This window comes from Orycteropus afer, unplaced genomic scaffold (genome assembly GCF_000298275.1).
Source record: "Orycteropus afer afer isolate SDZICR_OR568_19922 unplaced genomic scaffold, OryAfe1.0 scaffold00132, whole genome shotgun sequence".
Taxonomy (NCBI): Eukaryota; Metazoa; Chordata; class Mammalia; order Tubulidentata; family Orycteropodidae; genus Orycteropus; species Orycteropus afer.
In genome coordinates, this window is record NW_006921719.1 from 7,373,997 (window position 1) to 7,393,343 (window position 19,347).

General features: G+C 36.8%; 1 protein-coding gene across 1 annotated transcript in view; it reads left to right on the top strand.

Moving 5' to 3' along the window:
• Positions 1-19,347, top strand: part of BLM (BLM RecQ like helicase) — a 99,211-nt gene that overhangs the window by 25,001 nt on the left and 54,863 nt on the right. Inside the window, exons 5-11 of the mRNA XM_007945139.2 lie at positions 6,929-7,061; positions 7,378-8,066; positions 10,099-10,290; positions 12,646-12,764; positions 13,717-13,830; positions 15,352-15,450; positions 16,421-16,569. Of these exons, the coding sequence (XP_007943330.1) occupies positions 6,929-7,061; positions 7,378-8,066; positions 10,099-10,290; positions 12,646-12,764; positions 13,717-13,830; positions 15,352-15,450; positions 16,421-16,569 (1,495 nt within the window). The remainder of the gene's footprint in view (positions 1-6,928; positions 7,062-7,377; positions 8,067-10,098; positions 10,291-12,645; positions 12,765-13,716; positions 13,831-15,351; positions 15,451-16,420; positions 16,570-19,347) is intronic.

Genomic DNA, 19,347 nt, shown 5'->3' on the forward strand with positions numbered 1-19,347 from the left:
GGTTCAAACCCACCAGCCACTCCTCGGAAGGAAGATTGGGCAATCTACTTCCATAGTGATACTGCCTTGGAAGCCCAAGGAGGGGTTGCTATGAGTCGGGTGCGACTTGATGGCACATAACAACAACAACAACATGAAGAACTATATTCCAACCAATACTAAAATCTAAAAGAAATAGACCGATTTCTGGAAACATGCTACTTACCTAAACTAACAGAGACTGAGGTAGAAAATTCAAACAGACACATAAGTGAAGAAGATATTGAACAGGTCATAAAAAAATTACCAACAACAACAAAAAAAAAGCCTTGGCCCAAATGGTTTCACTAGCGAATTCTACCGAATGTTGAGAGAACTAACACCAATCCTACTCAAACTATTCCAAAACATAGAAAAGGATGAAATCCTCCCAAATTCATTTTATGAAGCAAGCATGACCTTGATACCAAAACCAGGCAAAGACATCACTAAAAAGGAAAACTACAGACCAGTATCCCTCATGAATATAGGTACAAAAATCTTCAGCAAAATGCTAGCCAATAGACTCCAACAATATATCAAAATAATAATACATTATGACCAAGTTGGGTTTATACCAGTTATGCAAGGATAGTTCAACATTAGAAAAACAGTCAATGTAATGCATCACATAAGTAAAACAAAGGAAAAGAACCATATGATCCTATGAATCAATGCAGAAAAGGCATTTGATAAAATTCAACACCCATACCTACTAAAAATTCTCAGCAAAATAGGAATAGAAGGGAAAATCCTCAACATAATAAGGGGCATATATGCAAAACCAACCGCCAACATTATTCTCAATGGAGAAAACTGAAACCATTCCTCTTACAAACAGGAATCAGACAAGGATGCCCTCTATCACCATTTCTATTCAACAATGTATTGGAAGTCCTAGCCAGGGTAATAAGGCAAGAAAGGGAAATCAAAGGCATGCAAATTCGTAAAGAAGAAGTAAAACTACCCCTCTTTGTTGATGATATGATCCTCTATGTAGAAAACCCAAGAAACTCAGCAAAAAAACTACTAGAACTAATTGAGAGATTTAGCATAGTGCGGGATACAAGATCAACATCCAAAAATTCGTTGGATTCCTCTATACTAGCAAAGAGATTACTAATAAGAAAATCAATACCATTTATATTAGCTACTGAAAAAATTAAATACTTGGGAATAAATCTCACTAGGGACACAAAAGACCTGTACAAAGAAAACTGCAACTCACCACTCCAAGAAACCATAAAAGATCTACATAAATGAAGGAGTATACCATGCTTATGGATAGGAAGATTGAACATAGTGAAAATGTCAATTCTACCCAAAGCAATCTATACATTCAATTCCAATACAGATCCCATCAGCATTCTTTAAGGATATGGAAAAACTCATCACTAATTTTATATGGAAAAGAAAGATCCCTCGAATAAGCAAAGCACTATTGAAGAAGAAGAACAAAGTAGGAGGTCTCACACTCCCAGATCTCAAAACCTATACAGCCGCAGTAGTCAAAACAGCCTGGTACTGGTACAACAACAGACCCATAGACCAGTGGAACAGAATGGAGAACCCAGAAATAGATCCATCAACCTATGGTCAGCTGATTTTGAGAAAGGGCTGAAATCCATTAAATGGGGGGAAAATTGTCCCTTTAACAAAAGGTGTTGGCAAACTGGATATCCAGTTGCAATGAAATGAAACAAGAATCATACCTCACACCATACACAAAACTCCAGATGGATCAAAGACTTAAATGTGAAACTTAAAACTATAAAGTTCCTCAAGGAAAAACTAAGGGCAAATTTAGGGGCTCTGATTTATGGCATAAATAGACTGTCAAGCATAACCCAAAATACACAAACAGCTGAAGATAAACTAGATGATTGGGACCTTCTAAGAATTAAATATTTATGTGCTTCCAAAGACTTATCCGAAAGAGTTAAAAGAGAACCCACAGATTGGGAAGAAATATTTGGCAATGACATATCTGGCAATGGACTTATCTCTAAAATTTATAGAAAACACCAACACCTCAACAACAAAAAGATTAACAATCCAATTTAAAAAATGGGCAGAAGACATGAATAGGCACTTAACCAAAAAGAATATTCAGGCCCACGATCATTAGTCATTGGAGCAATGCAAATCAAAACAACAATGAGATAACATCTCACCCCAGCACTAATGGCAAAGTTCAATAAGACAAAAAATAACTGGCAAGGATGTGGAGAGTTGGGACTCTCATACACTGCTGGTAGGGCTGTAAAATGTTACAGACACTGTGGAAAGCAGTATAGTGATTCCTCAAAAAGCTGGAATTAGAAATACCATTTGACCCAGCAATCCCATTACTAGGTATATGTCCTATAGAAGTAAGAGCCAAGATAAGAACAGATACATGCACACTCATGTTCATTGCAGCACTATTTCCAATAGCAAAAAGATGGAAACAACCTAGGTGTCCATCAATTGAAGAATGGATAACCAAACTATGGTACATACACATAATGGAATACTATGCAACACTAAAGAATAATGTAGAAACTGCAAAACACTGCATAATTTGGATGAACTTGGAGGACATTAATGGTGAGTGAAATAAGTCAATCATAGAAGGACAAATATAGTATTAGTTCATTACTGTAAAAAGTCATGGAAAGGTTTATGTATGGAAGGAAGCTTTCTTTGTTGATTACCAGGGTGGGTGGGGAGGGGAGAGAACACTGCACAAATAGAAAGGAAGAAAGAAAGAAAAATATTACTATTATTCAAATTTATACACTAGCCACCAAAGCCAAAGTTGAGGAAATTGAAGATTTTTACCAATCTCTGCAGTCTGAAATTTACTGAACATGGCATCAAGATGTGTTAATTATCACTGGTAATTGGAATGCAAAAATTGAAAACAAAGAAGAATCACCATTAGTTGGAAAATATGGCCTTGGTGATAGAAGTAATGCTGGAGATAGCATGTTAGAATTATGTAAGACCAAGGACTTATTCATTGCAAACACCTCTTTTAAGCAACACAAATGGTGGCTATACATTTGGACTTCACCAGATGAGGTACAGAGGAATCAGATTGACTACCACTGTGGCAAGAGGCCATGGAGAAGCTCAATATCTTCACCCAAAACAAGGCCAGGAGCTGATTGTGGAACAGACCATCAACTGCTCATATGCAAGTTCAAGTTGAAGCTGAAGATAGTTAATAGAAGTCCACAAGAGCCAAAATATGCCCTTGATGATATATCCCTCTTGAATTTAGAGACCAGTTAAAAAATATATTTGATGCATTGAACATCAGTGACTGAAACCCAGAGAAATTGTGGGATGACATCAAGAACATCATCAATGAAGAAACCAAAAGGTCATTAAAAAGACAGGAAAGGAAGAAAAGACCAAAATGGATGTCAGAAGAGACTCTGAAACTTGCCTTTGAATGGAGAGTAGCTAAAGCAAATGGAAGAATCAACAGGAAAAAGAGCTGAACAGAAGATTTCCAAGAGCAGCTTGAGAAGGCAAAGTCAATTATTATAATGAAATATGCAAAGACCTGGAGTTAGAAAACCAAAAGGGAAGAACATTCTCGGCATTTCTCAAGCTGAAAGAACTGAGGAAAAAATTTAAGTGTCAAGTTGCAATATTGAAAGATTCTATGGGCAATATATTGAATAATGCAGGAAACATCAAAAGAAGATGGAAGGAATACACAGAGTCACTGTACCAAAAACAAGTGGTCAGTGTTCATCCATTTCTGAAGGTGGCATATGATCAAGAACCAGTGATATTGAAGGAAGAAGTCAAAGCCACACTGAAGGAATTGGTGAAAAACACGGCCCCAGGAATTGATGGAATGCCCATTAAGATGTTTCAACAAACAGATGCTGCACTGGAGGCACTCATTCGACTATGCCAAGAGATTTGGAAGACAGCTATCTGGCCAGCTGACTGGAAGAGATCCATATTTGTACTCATTCCGAAGAAAGGTGATCCCACAGAATGTGGAAATTATTAAACAATATCATTAATATCACACACAAGTAAAATCTTGCTGAAGATAATTCAAAAACGGTTGCAGCAGTATGTTGACAGAGAACTTCCAGAAATGCAAGCTGGATTTAGAAGAGGATGTGGAATGAGGAATATCATGGCTGCTGTCAGATGGATCTTGACTGAAAGAAAAGAATACCAGAAAGGTGTTTACTTGTATTTTATTGACTATTGATTGTGTAGATGATAACAAGTTATGGATAACATTGAGAAGAATAGGAATTCCAGGACACTTAATTGTACTCATGAAGAATCTGTGCATAAAGCAAGAGGCTGTTGTTCATACAGAGCAAGAGGACACTGCATGATTTAAAATCAGTATGGAGTGCATCAGGGTTGTATCCTTTAACCAATCCAATTCACTCTATATGCGGAACAAATAATGTGAGAACCTGGACTGTATGAAGAAGAACGTAGCATCAGGATTGGAGGAAGTCTCAGTAACAACCTGTGATACGCAGACAACACAACTTTGCTTGTTGAAAGGGAGGATGACTTTAAGCACTTACTGATGAAGATTGACGAGTACAGTCTGCAGTATGGATTACACCTCAATATAAAGAAAACAAAAATCCTCACAACAGGACCAATAACAATATCATGATAAATGGAGAAAAGATTGAAGTTGTCAAAGACTTCATGTTACTTGGTTCTACAGTCAACACCAATGGAAGCAACAGTCAAGTCATCAGAAGACTTACTGCATTTGGCAGATATGCTGCAAAAGACCTCTTTCAAGTGCTGAAGAGCAAGGATGTCTCCTTGAAGATTAAGGTGTGCCTAACCCAAGCCATGATACTTTCATTCATCTCACATGCATGTGAGAGTTGGACAATGAATAAGGAATACCAAAGAAGAGCTGATGCTTTTGAGTTGTGGTGTTGGCAGAGAATACCTTAAAGTACCATGGACTGCTAAAAGAACTAATAGATTGTTTCTTGAAGAAGTACAGCTGGAATGCTCCTTGGAAGCAAGAATGGCCAGACTTTATTTGACCTACTTTGGTATGTTGTCAGAAGGGACCATTCTCTGACGAAGGATATCATGCTTGATAAAGTAGAGGGTCAACAAAAAAGGGGAAGGCCCTCAACTAGATGGATCAACACAGTGGCTGCAATGATGTACTCAGGTCTAGTGGGGATTGGGAGGCTGGCACAGGACAGAGCAGTATTTCATTCTGTTGTATATAAGGTCGCTATTAGTTGGAGATGACTCAGCAGCCCCTCACAACAACAGAGGTACTGATGCTTTAGTATGTGAAAGAATTCCTTTACAGAAAATCATGTGTACCATGCTCTGTGACTAATTTAAGGGATTTTTCAACAGCAACTTGAACTAGATCCAATTTTGCCTTCCTTGCTAAGCTCTTAAACTATTTCCTTCATAATTATTCCCTCCACTGGAGCAGTGTGCAAGTGAGGTGGGCTGCCTTTCTAAAAGGGGCAGCATTTTTGCTATTTGACCCTATAGCACTGTCTCCCCCAAAAGTGGAGAAAATATGTTTGGAATATAACTGGTATATCGCCCCACTAAGTGCTATGTTATAGGGGGATATATCCCAGATCTAGTCTAATAATCCTTTAAAAGAAGAGAATATGTTATATGGATATGATACAAGGGTTATAGTCCCATATTAATCATAACTTTTGTTGGAAGTAACAGAAACAAAAAAAAATATGGATTGGAGTAACTGGATTCAGATGTTAAAACACTGTCATCCAGGAACAGATATGTGGATACTCTTGTTCATTGCAGCACTATTTACAATAGCAAAAAGATGGCAACAACCTATGCGCCCATCAACGGAAGAGTGGATGACCAAACTATGATACATACACACAATGGAATGCTACGCAGCACTAAAGAATAACGTGGAGTCTGCAAAACACCACATAACATGGATGAACTTGGAGGACATTATGCTGAATGAAATAAGTCAATCACAGAAGGACAAATACAGTATTAGTTCATTATTGTGGGGGGTCAAGGGAAGGGTTATATATGGAGGGAAACTTTCTTTGTTGGTTGCCAGGGATTGGAGGAGAGGGGAGGGAACACTGCAAAAAAAAAAAAAAAATGCGTTGTGCCATGTCACTTTAGTTTTGTATATTTCACTGTACATAAAGTATATTTCAATAAAATGCATTTAAAAAAATCAAGAATCTTTCCCTCCCGTCTTCTCTCTCCTTTCTTTTATTCCATCTCAACATCTCTTCCCCCCATTTTTTTCTTTCTCTGTTTTCTGCTTTCCTTTGTGATGGTTTTATTCCCGAGCTGTCTTTCCCAGTGGTATTACAAAGAGGGCCACCAGCAGCTTTCATCAAACCTACTGAAAAGAGAGGTACTCTTTCCTAGTCATTCCCAAAAATCCTAGAGCTAATTCTCACTAGGTGCCTTATATCTGGTGCCTAGTGAGGAGTGGGAGAGGGGTGAGTCTCCGAAAGGAAAACCTGGGTCTGGGTGTGCTGTTTCCATTAAAGTGAAGCATGGATGTGTGCCAGGCAGGCCAGAGCAATTGGTGTGGGAGGTATTGCCTGTCCAATGTTTTATGGCACACTTTGTATGAACACAGTGAGATTTATGCCTGAACTTAGTAAAAATTCATGGTAAATTGATACTTAAAGAAAGATATCAGGTATTATCACAAAATGAAATGAAAATTCAACTATGAGCTCTGAAGATACAGAATAGAGGCAATCTGATTTTAAGTTATTTCACTGGCAGATTCTAGGGCAATATATGTTTGTTTATGATCTTGTTTTCAACTGCTTCAAATTTTACATGTATGATCATTTCAAAATCTGAGTCTTATTTGTTTTCAAGGGAAAAAAAAAATAACAAAATAATTACTTTATAGCTAAACAGCTAAGTTTACCACAGCAGCTTATTCGTGTGATGGAGGACATCTGTAAATTAGTTGATACTATTCCTGCTGACGCACTGAGAGCTTTGGACTCTGGAAATGAACTGCTTCAGCAGCGAGACATAAGGTATCTTGATTTTTTCATTTTTGGAAGATAACCGATTGCATTCCCACTTCTCTAAGCCAAAACGAATAGGGCAAAATTTCCCAGCATCCTGGCCAGGAAATTGTTTAGGGTGATCTTGTTAGTATTTCATTGTGTTTTAAATTCATTCAGTTTTTCAAATTATTCCTTTAGCCTTTGTATTCAGTATTGAGATTGAAAAAAAAGAGGATATATTTTGCCACAGTGTTTGTTGGGAGTGTAAACTGAAGGTGTACTTGTGTGACCTATCATAGTAGACTACTCATATTTAACATGGTGTTCTGTTTTCTCTCTTCAGACGGAAACTCCTCGCTGATGCAAATTTTAACAGAAGTGGTGCTGGTTTTCTTTCAATGTGGAGATGCAGGCCTAATTTTCTTTATAGCCCTGTAGAAAGTGTGGCATTTTCACAGGGTGATTTCTGTCCTACAGAGAAGTCTGTGCAGGAGTTAAATTTTCCACACCTTCCCTTAAAATCCGTTTCCACTGGTGAATGTTTACCAACTACTACCCCAGGAAAGACAGGATTCTCAACCACTACTAAGAATCTCTTTGAAAGACCACTATTCAGTTCCCATTTACAGAAGTCCTTTGTAAGTAACAACTGTGCTGAAACGCCAAGGAGAGAAGAAAGAAATGAAAGCTCCTATTTCCCAGGAAATGTTCTTACAAGCACTGCCGTGAAAGATCCGAATAAACACACTGCTTCAACAGATGACTTAGAAAGAAAAGAGATTTCAGAAATCCAGGCTTCCTATGCTGTTGATCATTTTGACATAGATGACTTTGATGATGATGATGAGTGGGAAAATATAATGCATAATTTAACAGCCAGCAAATCTTCCACAGCTGCCTACCCACCTATTAAGGAAGGGCAGCCAGTTAAATCAGTATCAGAAAGAATTTCTTCAGCCAAGACAAACTGTATTCCAGTGGCATCTGCTGCTCAAAATATAAACTTCTCAGAGTCAACTCAAAATTACACTGGTAAGTCGAAAACAAATTGAATGCTTATGTATTATTTGAAAACAAAACTGTCCAAAATGAGAATTGCATAAGAAAAACCATAGCAAGCCATCATTGCCTAAAAACTACATTGTTTCTATGCAAATTTCTACTGATAATATGAATTACAAATCACAATTTCAAAAGCAAGTTGCTCTTTTGTCTCTGTAGCAGCTGTAGTTTTATAAAATGTGTAATTATAACCTATTGTAGTAAAGCTCTTAAGTCATTACAAATGTGCTTTGCCTTTAAATTAACATTTTTTAGTCCTTCAAACAATAAAGCTCATGAAGGCCAATTTTTTAATGATTTGGGGGAAGGGCAAAAGCAAAGATGAATTTATATGCTAAAATGTAATTGTGTATATTTTTAAACTTCTGGATTAGTGAGAATTGATTAATTCTTTAAAGTAGAGAAGCAAGTTCTTTATCTTAAGATTTTAAAATATAAGGCGTTCTAAACCAAAACCAAATTCACTGCCATTGAGTAGATTCTGACTTAGAGACCCCCTTTGGATTTCCAAAGGGTAAATCTTTACAGGAGTAGATTGCCCAGTCTTTCTTCCACAGAGTGGCTGGTGGATTTGAACCATCAACCTTTTGGTTAGCGGTCAAATGCCTTAGGCCCTATGCCACTGGAGCTCTTTATGCAGTCTAAGAAGGATATGAAGTGAGAAATTTCTTAAAGGAATCAAATTATTCTTTCATGAGGCCTTAGAATGCTTTCATTTGTTCAACAGATATTTGTTGGATGCCTACTATGTGCCAGGTTCTGGTGATACAAAGATGAATAATGAGTAATTCTTGCCCACTAGGAGCTCATAGTTTAGCAAGAGAGAGAAGTTTTTGGATAAGTGAAATTAGCAAAGGAAAACCAAAATTAATTTTAAAACCTTACATCAACCCTATAAAGTTATCGCTAATTTTTTTTAACAGAAACAAGTTTATATGTGCAAGGTTTTATAAAGTACAGCCTTTCCTATTTTTGCCATTGATGACTTAATACCATGGAGATTGTTCTCACAGTGATGCCATTGACCTTTAAAATAACCATTAGTGGATTTATTTTTATATCATGTTAGAATGTGTCATACTTGATGTTTGCAATTATCTTTGAGACAGTTGAGTGTTGGGGTTAGAGTTACTGCCAACACTGGTGTGAGTACCTCTTATTCCCTGTGCTGAACCAGAGAGGAAGCAGCAAGGATACAGAGCCAGGGAAAATGTGAGAGACGTTATAAAAGGGGAATCAGGAAGCTAAGACGTCTCCAAGGTTTCAGACCTGTGTGATTGGAAGAACTGTGACACCATTAACAGAAAGAGGGGAATCAGGAGGCAGAGTCATAGTTGGAGAAAAGCTGAAAAGGGCTATTTTAAGACTTGTTGAGCATAAAGTGTTGTTAAATCATTCAGGTAGAAATGTCTAGCAGACAAATGGAGATGCATACAGGGCTGAACTTAGGAGGGATGTTAGCAATGATGTTTGAAATTGTTGTTGTTGTGTGCCGTCAAGTTAGCCCTGACTCACAGCAACCCCTCCTTGGGTTTCCAAGGCAGTATCGATCCGGAAGTAGATTGCCCCATCTTCCTTCCAAGGAGTGGCTGGTTGATTTGAACCACCAGCCTTCTGGTTAGCAGTCAGGTGCCTTAGGTACTACGCTATCAGAGCTCCCATTTAAAATCATAGGGCTAGGAAAATCTAAAACAAAGTATAAAGACTCCAATCCTGAGTATCTGAAAGACTCCCAAATTTAAGGGGCAGATGGAGGACATGGAGCCAGGAAAAGGAATTAAAGCAATAGAAAACTCACGTTTGTCTTGAAAGTTCAGTGAGAAGAGGAAGGAGGGAATAACTGGTCATAGTAAGTGCTACATAAAAGTCAAGGGAAAACTTGAATTTGGCCCTCAGGAGGGCTCTGGTTGCCTTAAGGATACAGTTGCTAGAGAGCAATGGGGGAGGAACTGACTTGTTAAATGAATGCACTGATTTTTCTTAACATTGATTATTTTCTTAGATAAGCCAGGGCAAAATTTTACATCCAGAAATCTGAAACATGAGCGTTTCCAAAGTCTCAATTTTCCTCACACAAAAGAAATGATGAAGATTTTTCATAAAAAATTTGGCCTGCATAATTTTAGAACTAATCAGCTAGAGGCGATCAATGCTGCACTGCTTGGTGAAGACTGTTTCATCTTAATGCCCACTGGTATGTATTTTTTTTTTTTTTTTTTTTTAGGATTTGGGTGAAGATTTAAAGAGAAAATTCACTTTTCATACAGCAGTTCACATATACTTTGTCTCATGTCATTGACCAAAATTTACAATGCAGCAGCTCCCCTCCCACTTCCTCCCCATAGTTACCTCCTCCCAGTGTCCATCCCTTCATACTCTTCGAGAGGCCCATTTTCTGCCAACCCTGTATATGATCTTGGATACACTCTCCATTTAGACATACATAATTGTTTAGCTTGTTCACCCATCTATCCGTCCCTATGGTATGTATTTTTAGACATGAATTGGCAGGAATCCATTGGCAGATGTTAAATGAAAGCTCTTCAATACAAATTTTAAAAAATACCTACATACCTATCCAGAATTTCCATTGCTTAGGGACCTCTAAACCTCCTGTGCCATAGCAAGAAAGTATATTACCTCATACCTCTGTTCTGGTTGTTGACATGATAACACTATAGCCCTTTACAGTATTCAGCTCAAGTTTATTGTGTTGAATGGATCTAGAATTTCTTTTTCTTCAGAAAGTTTTCCTTTGTCTACTCAGTATCTAGAAAGCTAACAAAAAAAATACTGTCACCAAGCATGACCATTTCTAGCAATGTATTTGGTAGCAGCCTGGTGTTGCATTGTGGTTAAAAGCATCAGCTCTGGAGTAATGGCTATGGTTAAATCTCAGCCCTGCCAGTTGTGAGTATGTTACTTAGGGCACAAACTCCCTACACCCCAGTTTCCTTATCTGTGCACTTCATAGAGTGGTGTGGGATTAATTGTAAAGCTTGTAGCTAGTTCTTTGTTGGCCCCAGTTTTGAAGCAGCCCGGGACTTTTCTTTGTATTATAAAAACTTACAGTAGCTGTTCAGTGATTTATAGTCATTCAAGTAAAAATTTTAAATAAGCAATTAATAACTATCCCATAACAAGGTTGCTATACTTCTTTAGTTGTTTGTGTCAAACATTTGATGGCGCGTGTGATAGTCCTCCCTCTGCCTTCCACTCATCTTGTTGTGACCTTTCGCAGGTTAGCTATTGCCATCATTATTAAATAGTAGTAGCTTTTTATGTGAAAATTTAGACAATGTGGGTTTAGTAATTAGCATTTCAAATTTCATTAACTTGTTGGTCATTCTGTGTCTTCCATTTCAACCCCAATTTGATACTATAAAACTCTAGCCCTGAAAAGAACGCTGATGGTAATCTAGTCCTGTGCTTTCTGTGGCTTTCCATGGCTCTTTAGGATTTCAAGAGGTACTTTTGAGCACCCTTCCATTCCTGTTTCAACTCCTTGATTTATCATTGTATGTATGTGTATAAAGATTCCAAATAAGGTTTCTTTTCAAAGAAAAAACATTAAAGACCACTGATCTAGGACATTTTGCAGGTGATAACATTGAGGCACAGGTTAAACGGCGTATCAAAATTCATGTACTAATTGACAGCAGAAACTAGAACTTAGTTCTCTTTATTCTCAGCATCTTGCTCTTTCCTTGATATTTACACATGTATGTTAAAGTGAAATTTACTTACTATACATGTGAAAAAGAAAAACTGTGATTTTAGTAGTATAAAAAGACAAATCAGAAGCTTAGAAACTGCTTGGCACCAGCTTCTATCATTAGTGTACAGGTGAAGTTGAAGAATAGGGAAGAGACATTTTAGTTATCACTAAATGTATTGCCATTTTGAAATAGAATTATGTGGAGAAAATTTTTTGGATCTCTTGAAATTTCTTTCTCTTCATCTTCTGTTTAATATGCACAGTGTAATTCTACCCTTCTTTTATTTCAGAGGAAGATTAGAATTATTATCTTACTGAATAAAGTAGTAGGAGTGGATGCTGTGGTAGTCATTATTGAGAAGTTCATGCTAATGACTTGAAAAAAACTAAGATCCTGAAAGTACCTTTGGGATCATCAAAGAAATATTAAACCATATTCAGTATGGTTTAATATTGTATATTTTATTATATTTTACCTCTTTAAAATTCACCCCTTATACTGCCAGAAAAAGAAAGTTTATTGTATTTAGATTTCCCAAGTAGACTTTTTAAGTAATTATATCATGTTTAAGTTACCTTGCTCTGAGATTTTGCTTTTTGCAATGTAATGTGGCTGTATAAGATGTCCTAAAAGGTAATTTTGACACGTTATTTAAATTGCTGAAATATTTTGGCTCTTTCAAATATGGCAAATTGTTGGAACCATGGGGAAGACCACTTAGTGCCCTAGTAATCATTTTAATCATTATATGTGATCTACTTTGTAACTTTTGCCTTCACTGCTACCAAGATGAAACCTGATGGATATTTTTTTCCCCATTTCTCTTTTAGGAGGTGGTAAAAGTCTGTGTTACCAGCTGCCTGCCTGTATTTCTCCTGGGGTCACTATTGTCATCTCTCCCTTGAGATCACTAATAGTAGATCAAGTCCAAAAGCTGACTTCCTTGGATGTAAGTTAAAACAAAACACTTACAGTTATAAGGAACACATGCTATAAAAGCAATTATATACCAATACTTCCAGGTAACTTTTTTATTAAAATAGTTCAGGAATTGTAAGAATAAAGTGCAGATAACCTTCAATAACCGTTCAAATTGATTATTTTATGCTAATAGAATATATTTAATAGGAAATTTTTGCCAGTATTTTGCTGATGTGATTTTTTTTTAACTAATACGAAAGTATTTCTCTTTTTACTGCTGCGAGATCAGTGTAGTTCTCATTTCCTTGTATCTTACATGTATACACATGCATATGTACACATGTGTATTTTTTTCCTCATAGCTGAGGTTCAAGTAGAATATGAATGCACTCTACTAAATCCTGCATATTGTGATCAGACAAGGTCATGAGCCACCACCCTTCAACCAGACCACTGGTTTGACTTTTCTAGAAGAATGTCTTGGTGCGCAGTAAGGGTAGCTGTTGTTCACGATATTATAGTCCCTTTGTGGTGATTATACTCTAAAAACCTAAAGGTACACTTATATTTTAAAAAAATGTAGCCATACATTAGGACTGGAATCTCTTGGATGCTGAATTCCTATTTAGCATACTTACAAATATGAAATAACCAGGAAGACCAAAAGAACATTGAATTTAGAACAGATTAATTTTTTTCAAAGATGCAATTTATATGAAGAATAGAAAAAGAAGTAAACAATGGGAAGAATATTTTGAGTTGTGCTTAATAAGGGTCCCCCCCAGCTATTTACTGATTAATTCTTAGTTGTATTATATTAAGATATATGTAGTTCCTCTGACAGGCTTGATATGTGATTTATAAAATATTTATAAACTCTAAGGATAAATACAAGCTTTGTTGTTGTTATGTGCGGTTAAGTCAGATTAATTTCTAAGATGTATTAAAATTTTTCAATTGTTCACTACTTTCATACTTAGATTCCAGCTACATATCTGACAGGTGATAAGACTGACTCTGAAGCTACAAGTATTTACCTCCAGTTGTCAAAAAAAGACCCAATTATAAAACTTCTGTATGTTACTCCAGAAAAGGTGTGTATTTATATCATTATTTTAAAATACGATATTAAAGCCAACAAAGATACATAATTTCATTTTTTTATTTTGATGTAATTTGTGAGGTACAGTAGAATACAAAGAATTCCTTCCTATATCCCTTTCTCCCAGAAGCTCCAAATACCAACATTTTACTACAGTGGCTTTATCTTTCTCTCTATATATATATCTTTTTCCTAAAGCATTTGAGCATAAGTTGCAGATATATTACCTTACCCCTAAATACTGTGCTGTGCATTCCTTAAAATAACCAATTCTCTTACATAGACACAGTACACTTATCAAAATCTGAAAATGTAAATTGATATAATACTGCTATCTGGTCTATGAATCTTACTCATATTTTGATAATTGTCTCAATAATGTCCCTTATAGCAAAAGAAAGTACCAGATCATGCACTGAATTCAGTTGTCATGTCTCGTTACGTTTCCTTTAAGCCAAACGGTTTCTCCATCTCTCTTTGTCTTTCATGATCTTTACCTTTTTGAAGAGTACAGACCAGTTATTTTGAGGACTGTCCCTTCATTTGAGTTTATCTTATGTTTCCTAATGATAGATTTGTGGTGGTCATTTTTAGCAGGAATATCACAGAAGTGAAATGTTCTCAGTACATCCTATCAGGAGGCACTTGATGTCAATTCATGTTAGTTAGTACTGGTGATGCTAGTTAACTTTGATCATTTGGTTAAGATGATATCTGCCAGATTTCTCCACTGTAAAGTTATTTTATTGGTAGGTATTCTATTGGAGAAGACTTTGGGACTATGTAATAACCTATTACTCATCAGACTTTTGCCCATAAGTTTTAGAATCCACTGATGAGTCTTCACTGAGTAAGTTATTGCTATAATGGATGCCATGGTAACTTTTCTGATTTAGTTGACATTCTACTGTAAGGAAGAGCTTTCCCTTTTTTCCCACGTATTTATTTTTATCTGTATGAACTTATACTGAGGATTTTTAATGTATTGATTGAGTTATAATCAGTTACCATTGATATTTTGATATTTAGATTTGGCTCCATCAAACTGGCTTCTGTGTCCTTTTGACATGTCCCTGTCAAAATGTGGGTGCTGTGCATGCTCATTGCTACTCTAGGATGCCATTGCTTCTAGGCCCGGTCAGTGGACAGAGCTAGGAAATACACATTTACATATACAGATACGTATGTTTCTCAAACATGCACAGACATAATGCAGCTATAACCCTGTTATCAATATAAATGTGACCCTTAGATGTTTTGAAGCAGAAAAAAAGTTTAAGAATGTCTGACCCGATGCATAAGCTGTTTACTGAATGTAGATAAATGTTCTGAAATGTCAGACTTCCCATTTTCTGTTAATTGTGCTATTCTCTTTATAGATTGACATGAAATCAATTTCTGTAGAGGCTGTATTACAGCTTAATAGAACTTGAAGACAACAAAATCATTAGATGATATCGTGTTTACACGTTTTTAACTGTCTGATATTTGTATTAATACGTTGCTGGTCTAGGTCTGTGCAAGCAACAGACTGATTTCTACTCTGGACAATCTGTATCAGAGGAAGCTCCTAGCACGTTTTGTTATTGATGAAGCACATTGTGTCAGTCAGGTAAAGACTGTTTTTTTGTCTTGAAATATCAAGAAATAGACCACTAACAGTATCAAGAAACCCACATTGAGTGAATTGTTCTGTAGTTTCACAGAATAAAGTGGTTCTGTTTTGTTGGTAGACATTATTAATGATTGTGTACATTTTGTTGAAATTTTTGGGTTTATGTGTGAATGTATGTGTGTTTTCCTCTTATTCATCTTGTAGTTAGTTAATTCTTAAACACATAGGAGGGCCTGTTTGAACCAGGCATTGCTTGAGATTCTAGGGATATAATCCTGAATGAGGTAGAAAACTTTCTGCCTCAAGCTGCTTATAATATTAAACAGAAGATGAACTGAAGGATAAACAGGAGCCAGATTTTGAAAAAGTCCTGTGAATGAAAGGGTTTAGATTTTCTCAAACAGGTGATGTATAGTCATTGCAGGCTTTTAAGGAATGGGTAACATAATTAGATTTTCCTTGTTATTGTTAGTTACTGTTGAGTCAATTCCAACTCATGGCAACCCCACGTGCACAGAGTAGAACTGCTTCATAGGGTTTTCAAGGATGTGAACTTTTGGAAGCGGATCACCAGGCTTTCTTCCAAGGCACTCCTGGGTAGGAGTGGGTTCAAACCACCAACCTTTTGGCTAGTAATGAAGCACTTTACTGGGTTGTGCTATCCAGGGACCTTAGAGAAAAATAAAATATTATACTTATCTTGTAGAGGATAAACAGTCATTAGAATGTTTTTAACAAGATATTAAAATAATTAAATTTGTATTATGTTAAAATAATTATCCCAGGTATGTTCTGGAGATTGAATTGGAGGAAGGGAAGACTGGAAAGGGTGGAGAGGGATTATATTCATGGAATATTAGAGTAATGAACAAAAAACATAATGGACTACGGGTGTTGACCAATTTTCACTTTTCATGTAAGGAAAATCCAAGTTGTCTAAAAAGTTGTTTGTTTGGTTTCCAACTAGTGGGGACATGATTTTCGTCAAGATTACAAAAGAATGAATATGCTTCGCCAGAAGTTTCCCTCGGTTCCAGTGATGGCTCTTACTGCCACAGCTAATCCCAGGGTACAGAAAGACATCCTCACTCAGCTCAAGATTCTCAAACCTCAGGTGTAAGTTTTTGAAAGTCATGAATTTCAAAACCCTACGGCAGTGGTTCCCAGATTTTGCTGCACATTAGAATTACCTAAGGAACTTTAAAACTCCCAGTGCCCAGATTGTATCATGCCATTTTAATCAGAATGTTTGGGTTTAGAAGCCAGTTTTTTAAAAAAAAATCCCTTGGTGATTCTAATGTACAGCAAAGTTTGGGAGCCAGGGCCCTGGGGCTGTGCTTTACTTACTGAAATTAAAGCATTATTCCAGCACTATTTTGGAAGTAGGAATAAGTTACCTGCTCTATTTATTGTCTATCTATTTATAGTCCTAATGATAAGTTCGTTTTCATTTATCTCATTTTCGTTTTCATACATCCTGGAGTATACTTCATGAAATGAACACATGACCCTGCATTCTCATTTTCTCTTAAAGTTCTAGTTATATCCACAGTTTTGAAAACAGCCCAGAAACTATTTATAACAGATAATTTACTTTGTTTTCATCTCAATAGCAAACTGCTTCTTATTGCCCCCAAATCCATAATTACTCAATAACAAAAACTACTATGAAAAGTATCCCATATATATAGCTTGTTGTTGTTAGTTGCTATTGACTCAGTTCATGGTAACCCCATGTGTGCAGAGTAGAATTGCTCTATAGGAGTTTCAAATCTGTGACCTTTCAGAAACAGATTGCCACACCTGTCTTCTGAGGCATCTCTGTGATTCAAACTGCCAACCTTTTGGCTAGTGAGTGCTTTAGTGTTTGGACCACCCAGGGACTCCTGTAGATAGGTTGTACTAGATTATTCTGTTCCCATACCTGAATCTGTAGAGCCAGGTATCTTCTCTGGTAGGTTCATTCATTCACCAAATATTCATTGAACATCTTTTGTGTACCAAAGTTAAAATATTTTTTTCATTCTAATTTATTAATGGACACTTCGAGTGTGAAGTATACATATTAACCTGGGTTGTGTATAAAGGAATAGGACTGTAAAGGATACTGGAGTGGATTTTTAAAGCACACAGTTTGTTCATTTGGGCATAGACAATAAGCAGTATCTACAAATATAAGCAATGAAAACAACAGCAAACAGTCATGAGAATAGCTGAAAGTTCCATATGAATGTGAAGGAGGTCGTGAGATTAAGGTAGCTACAAAGGCCTTTGCAGATTGAACTGGCACTTTCTAAGTTATCTGATCTAAAACAGGGAATTCAAATACTTTGGGTTTCTTCCAGCCTTTACATTGTTTGGTTCTAGCCCTAAAATTTTTTGTTGTTAATAGTGCTTTTATATAACACTAATGATCATATGTGAATGCAAAACTTTTGTAATCCTTAGAATACTGTGTGTGTAATCAAAAATTTGGAATGGAATGTTTTAATTTAATCTCACTTTCAGAGGGGTGTTTATATAAAATAAGCTTTTTTCCATTGGCTTACGCCAAATGCAATCTACTGTTCTTTTAGATCAACTATGCTAATTGGCAAAAGCCCAGAGTTTTAAAAAAATGGTATCAATTCCATTCATCTTTTAAATAACTTTTTGGGAATATAGCATGTGTGATTTATGTTCAAGCAAACATTACACATATTTATTTAGAGGCAAATACCTTTAATCTCTTTTCATAGTAATGTGGGGAGATCTGCCTAGAAAAGCAATAGTTGTACATTTCCTGAGTCTAGCACACGGTACTGTGCCTAATCAGTAATTGTGGGCCAAATGTGAAAATTTGGAATTCGGGCAAGTCATTTGACTCCTTAATATATTTGGTACTTTTATATTTAAGAGTAAATCCTTTAATGGAGGTATAAGATATTAGTGAACACCGATGTTGTTATGTGCCGTCGAGTCGTCTCCGACTCATAGCAACCTTATGTGGAACAGAATGAAACACTGCCTGGTTCTGTGCCAACCTCACAATCCCTGCTATACCTGAGCCCATCGTTCCAGCCACTGTGTTAATCCGTCTCGTTGAGGGCCTTCCCCTTTTTTGTTGACCCTCCACTTTACCAAGCATGATACCCTTCTCTAGGGAATGGTCCCTTCTGACAGCATGACCAAAGTAGGTGAGATCTGGCTATCCTCGCTTCCAAGGAGTATTCCAGCTGCATTTCTTCCAGGACAGAGTTGTTAGTTCTTTTAGCAGGCCATGGTACTTTCAGTATTTTTTGCCAACACCACAACTCAAAAGCCTCAACTCTTCTTTGGTCTTCTTTATTCATTGTCCAGCTTTCACATGTATATGAGGCAATTGAAAATACCACGGTTTGGGTCAGGCACACCCTAGTCCTCAAGGAGACATCCTTGCTCTTTAGCACTTGAAAGAGTCTTTTGCAGCAGATTTTCCCAACACAATACACCTTCTGTTGTCTTGACTGAACTGATACTGAACTGAACGCTGATACTGATAATGTTATTTCCTGCTTTTCTCTTCTGCCAGTAGACCCCTTTTTAGGATTAAATTTGCCCAACTGTGTCACGGCTCTGGTGAAGTCAGATATCCCTAGGGTCAGAGCCAGGGACTGCCACTTTTCATCTCCTACTGCCAATCTGTAATAATACTCTTCTAGTTGGGAAGATATAGAGATGAATAATAAAGCAAGGCCTTATAACTTTCCCTTGTTGTTGTTGTTAAGTGCCGTCGAGTCGTTTCCTACTCATAGCGACCCCACGCACAGCAGAACGAAACACTGCCCGATCCTGCGCCAGCCCCACAATCCCTGCTATACTTGAGCCCATCATCGCAGCCACTGTGTCAGTCCATCTCGTTGAAGGCCTCCCCCT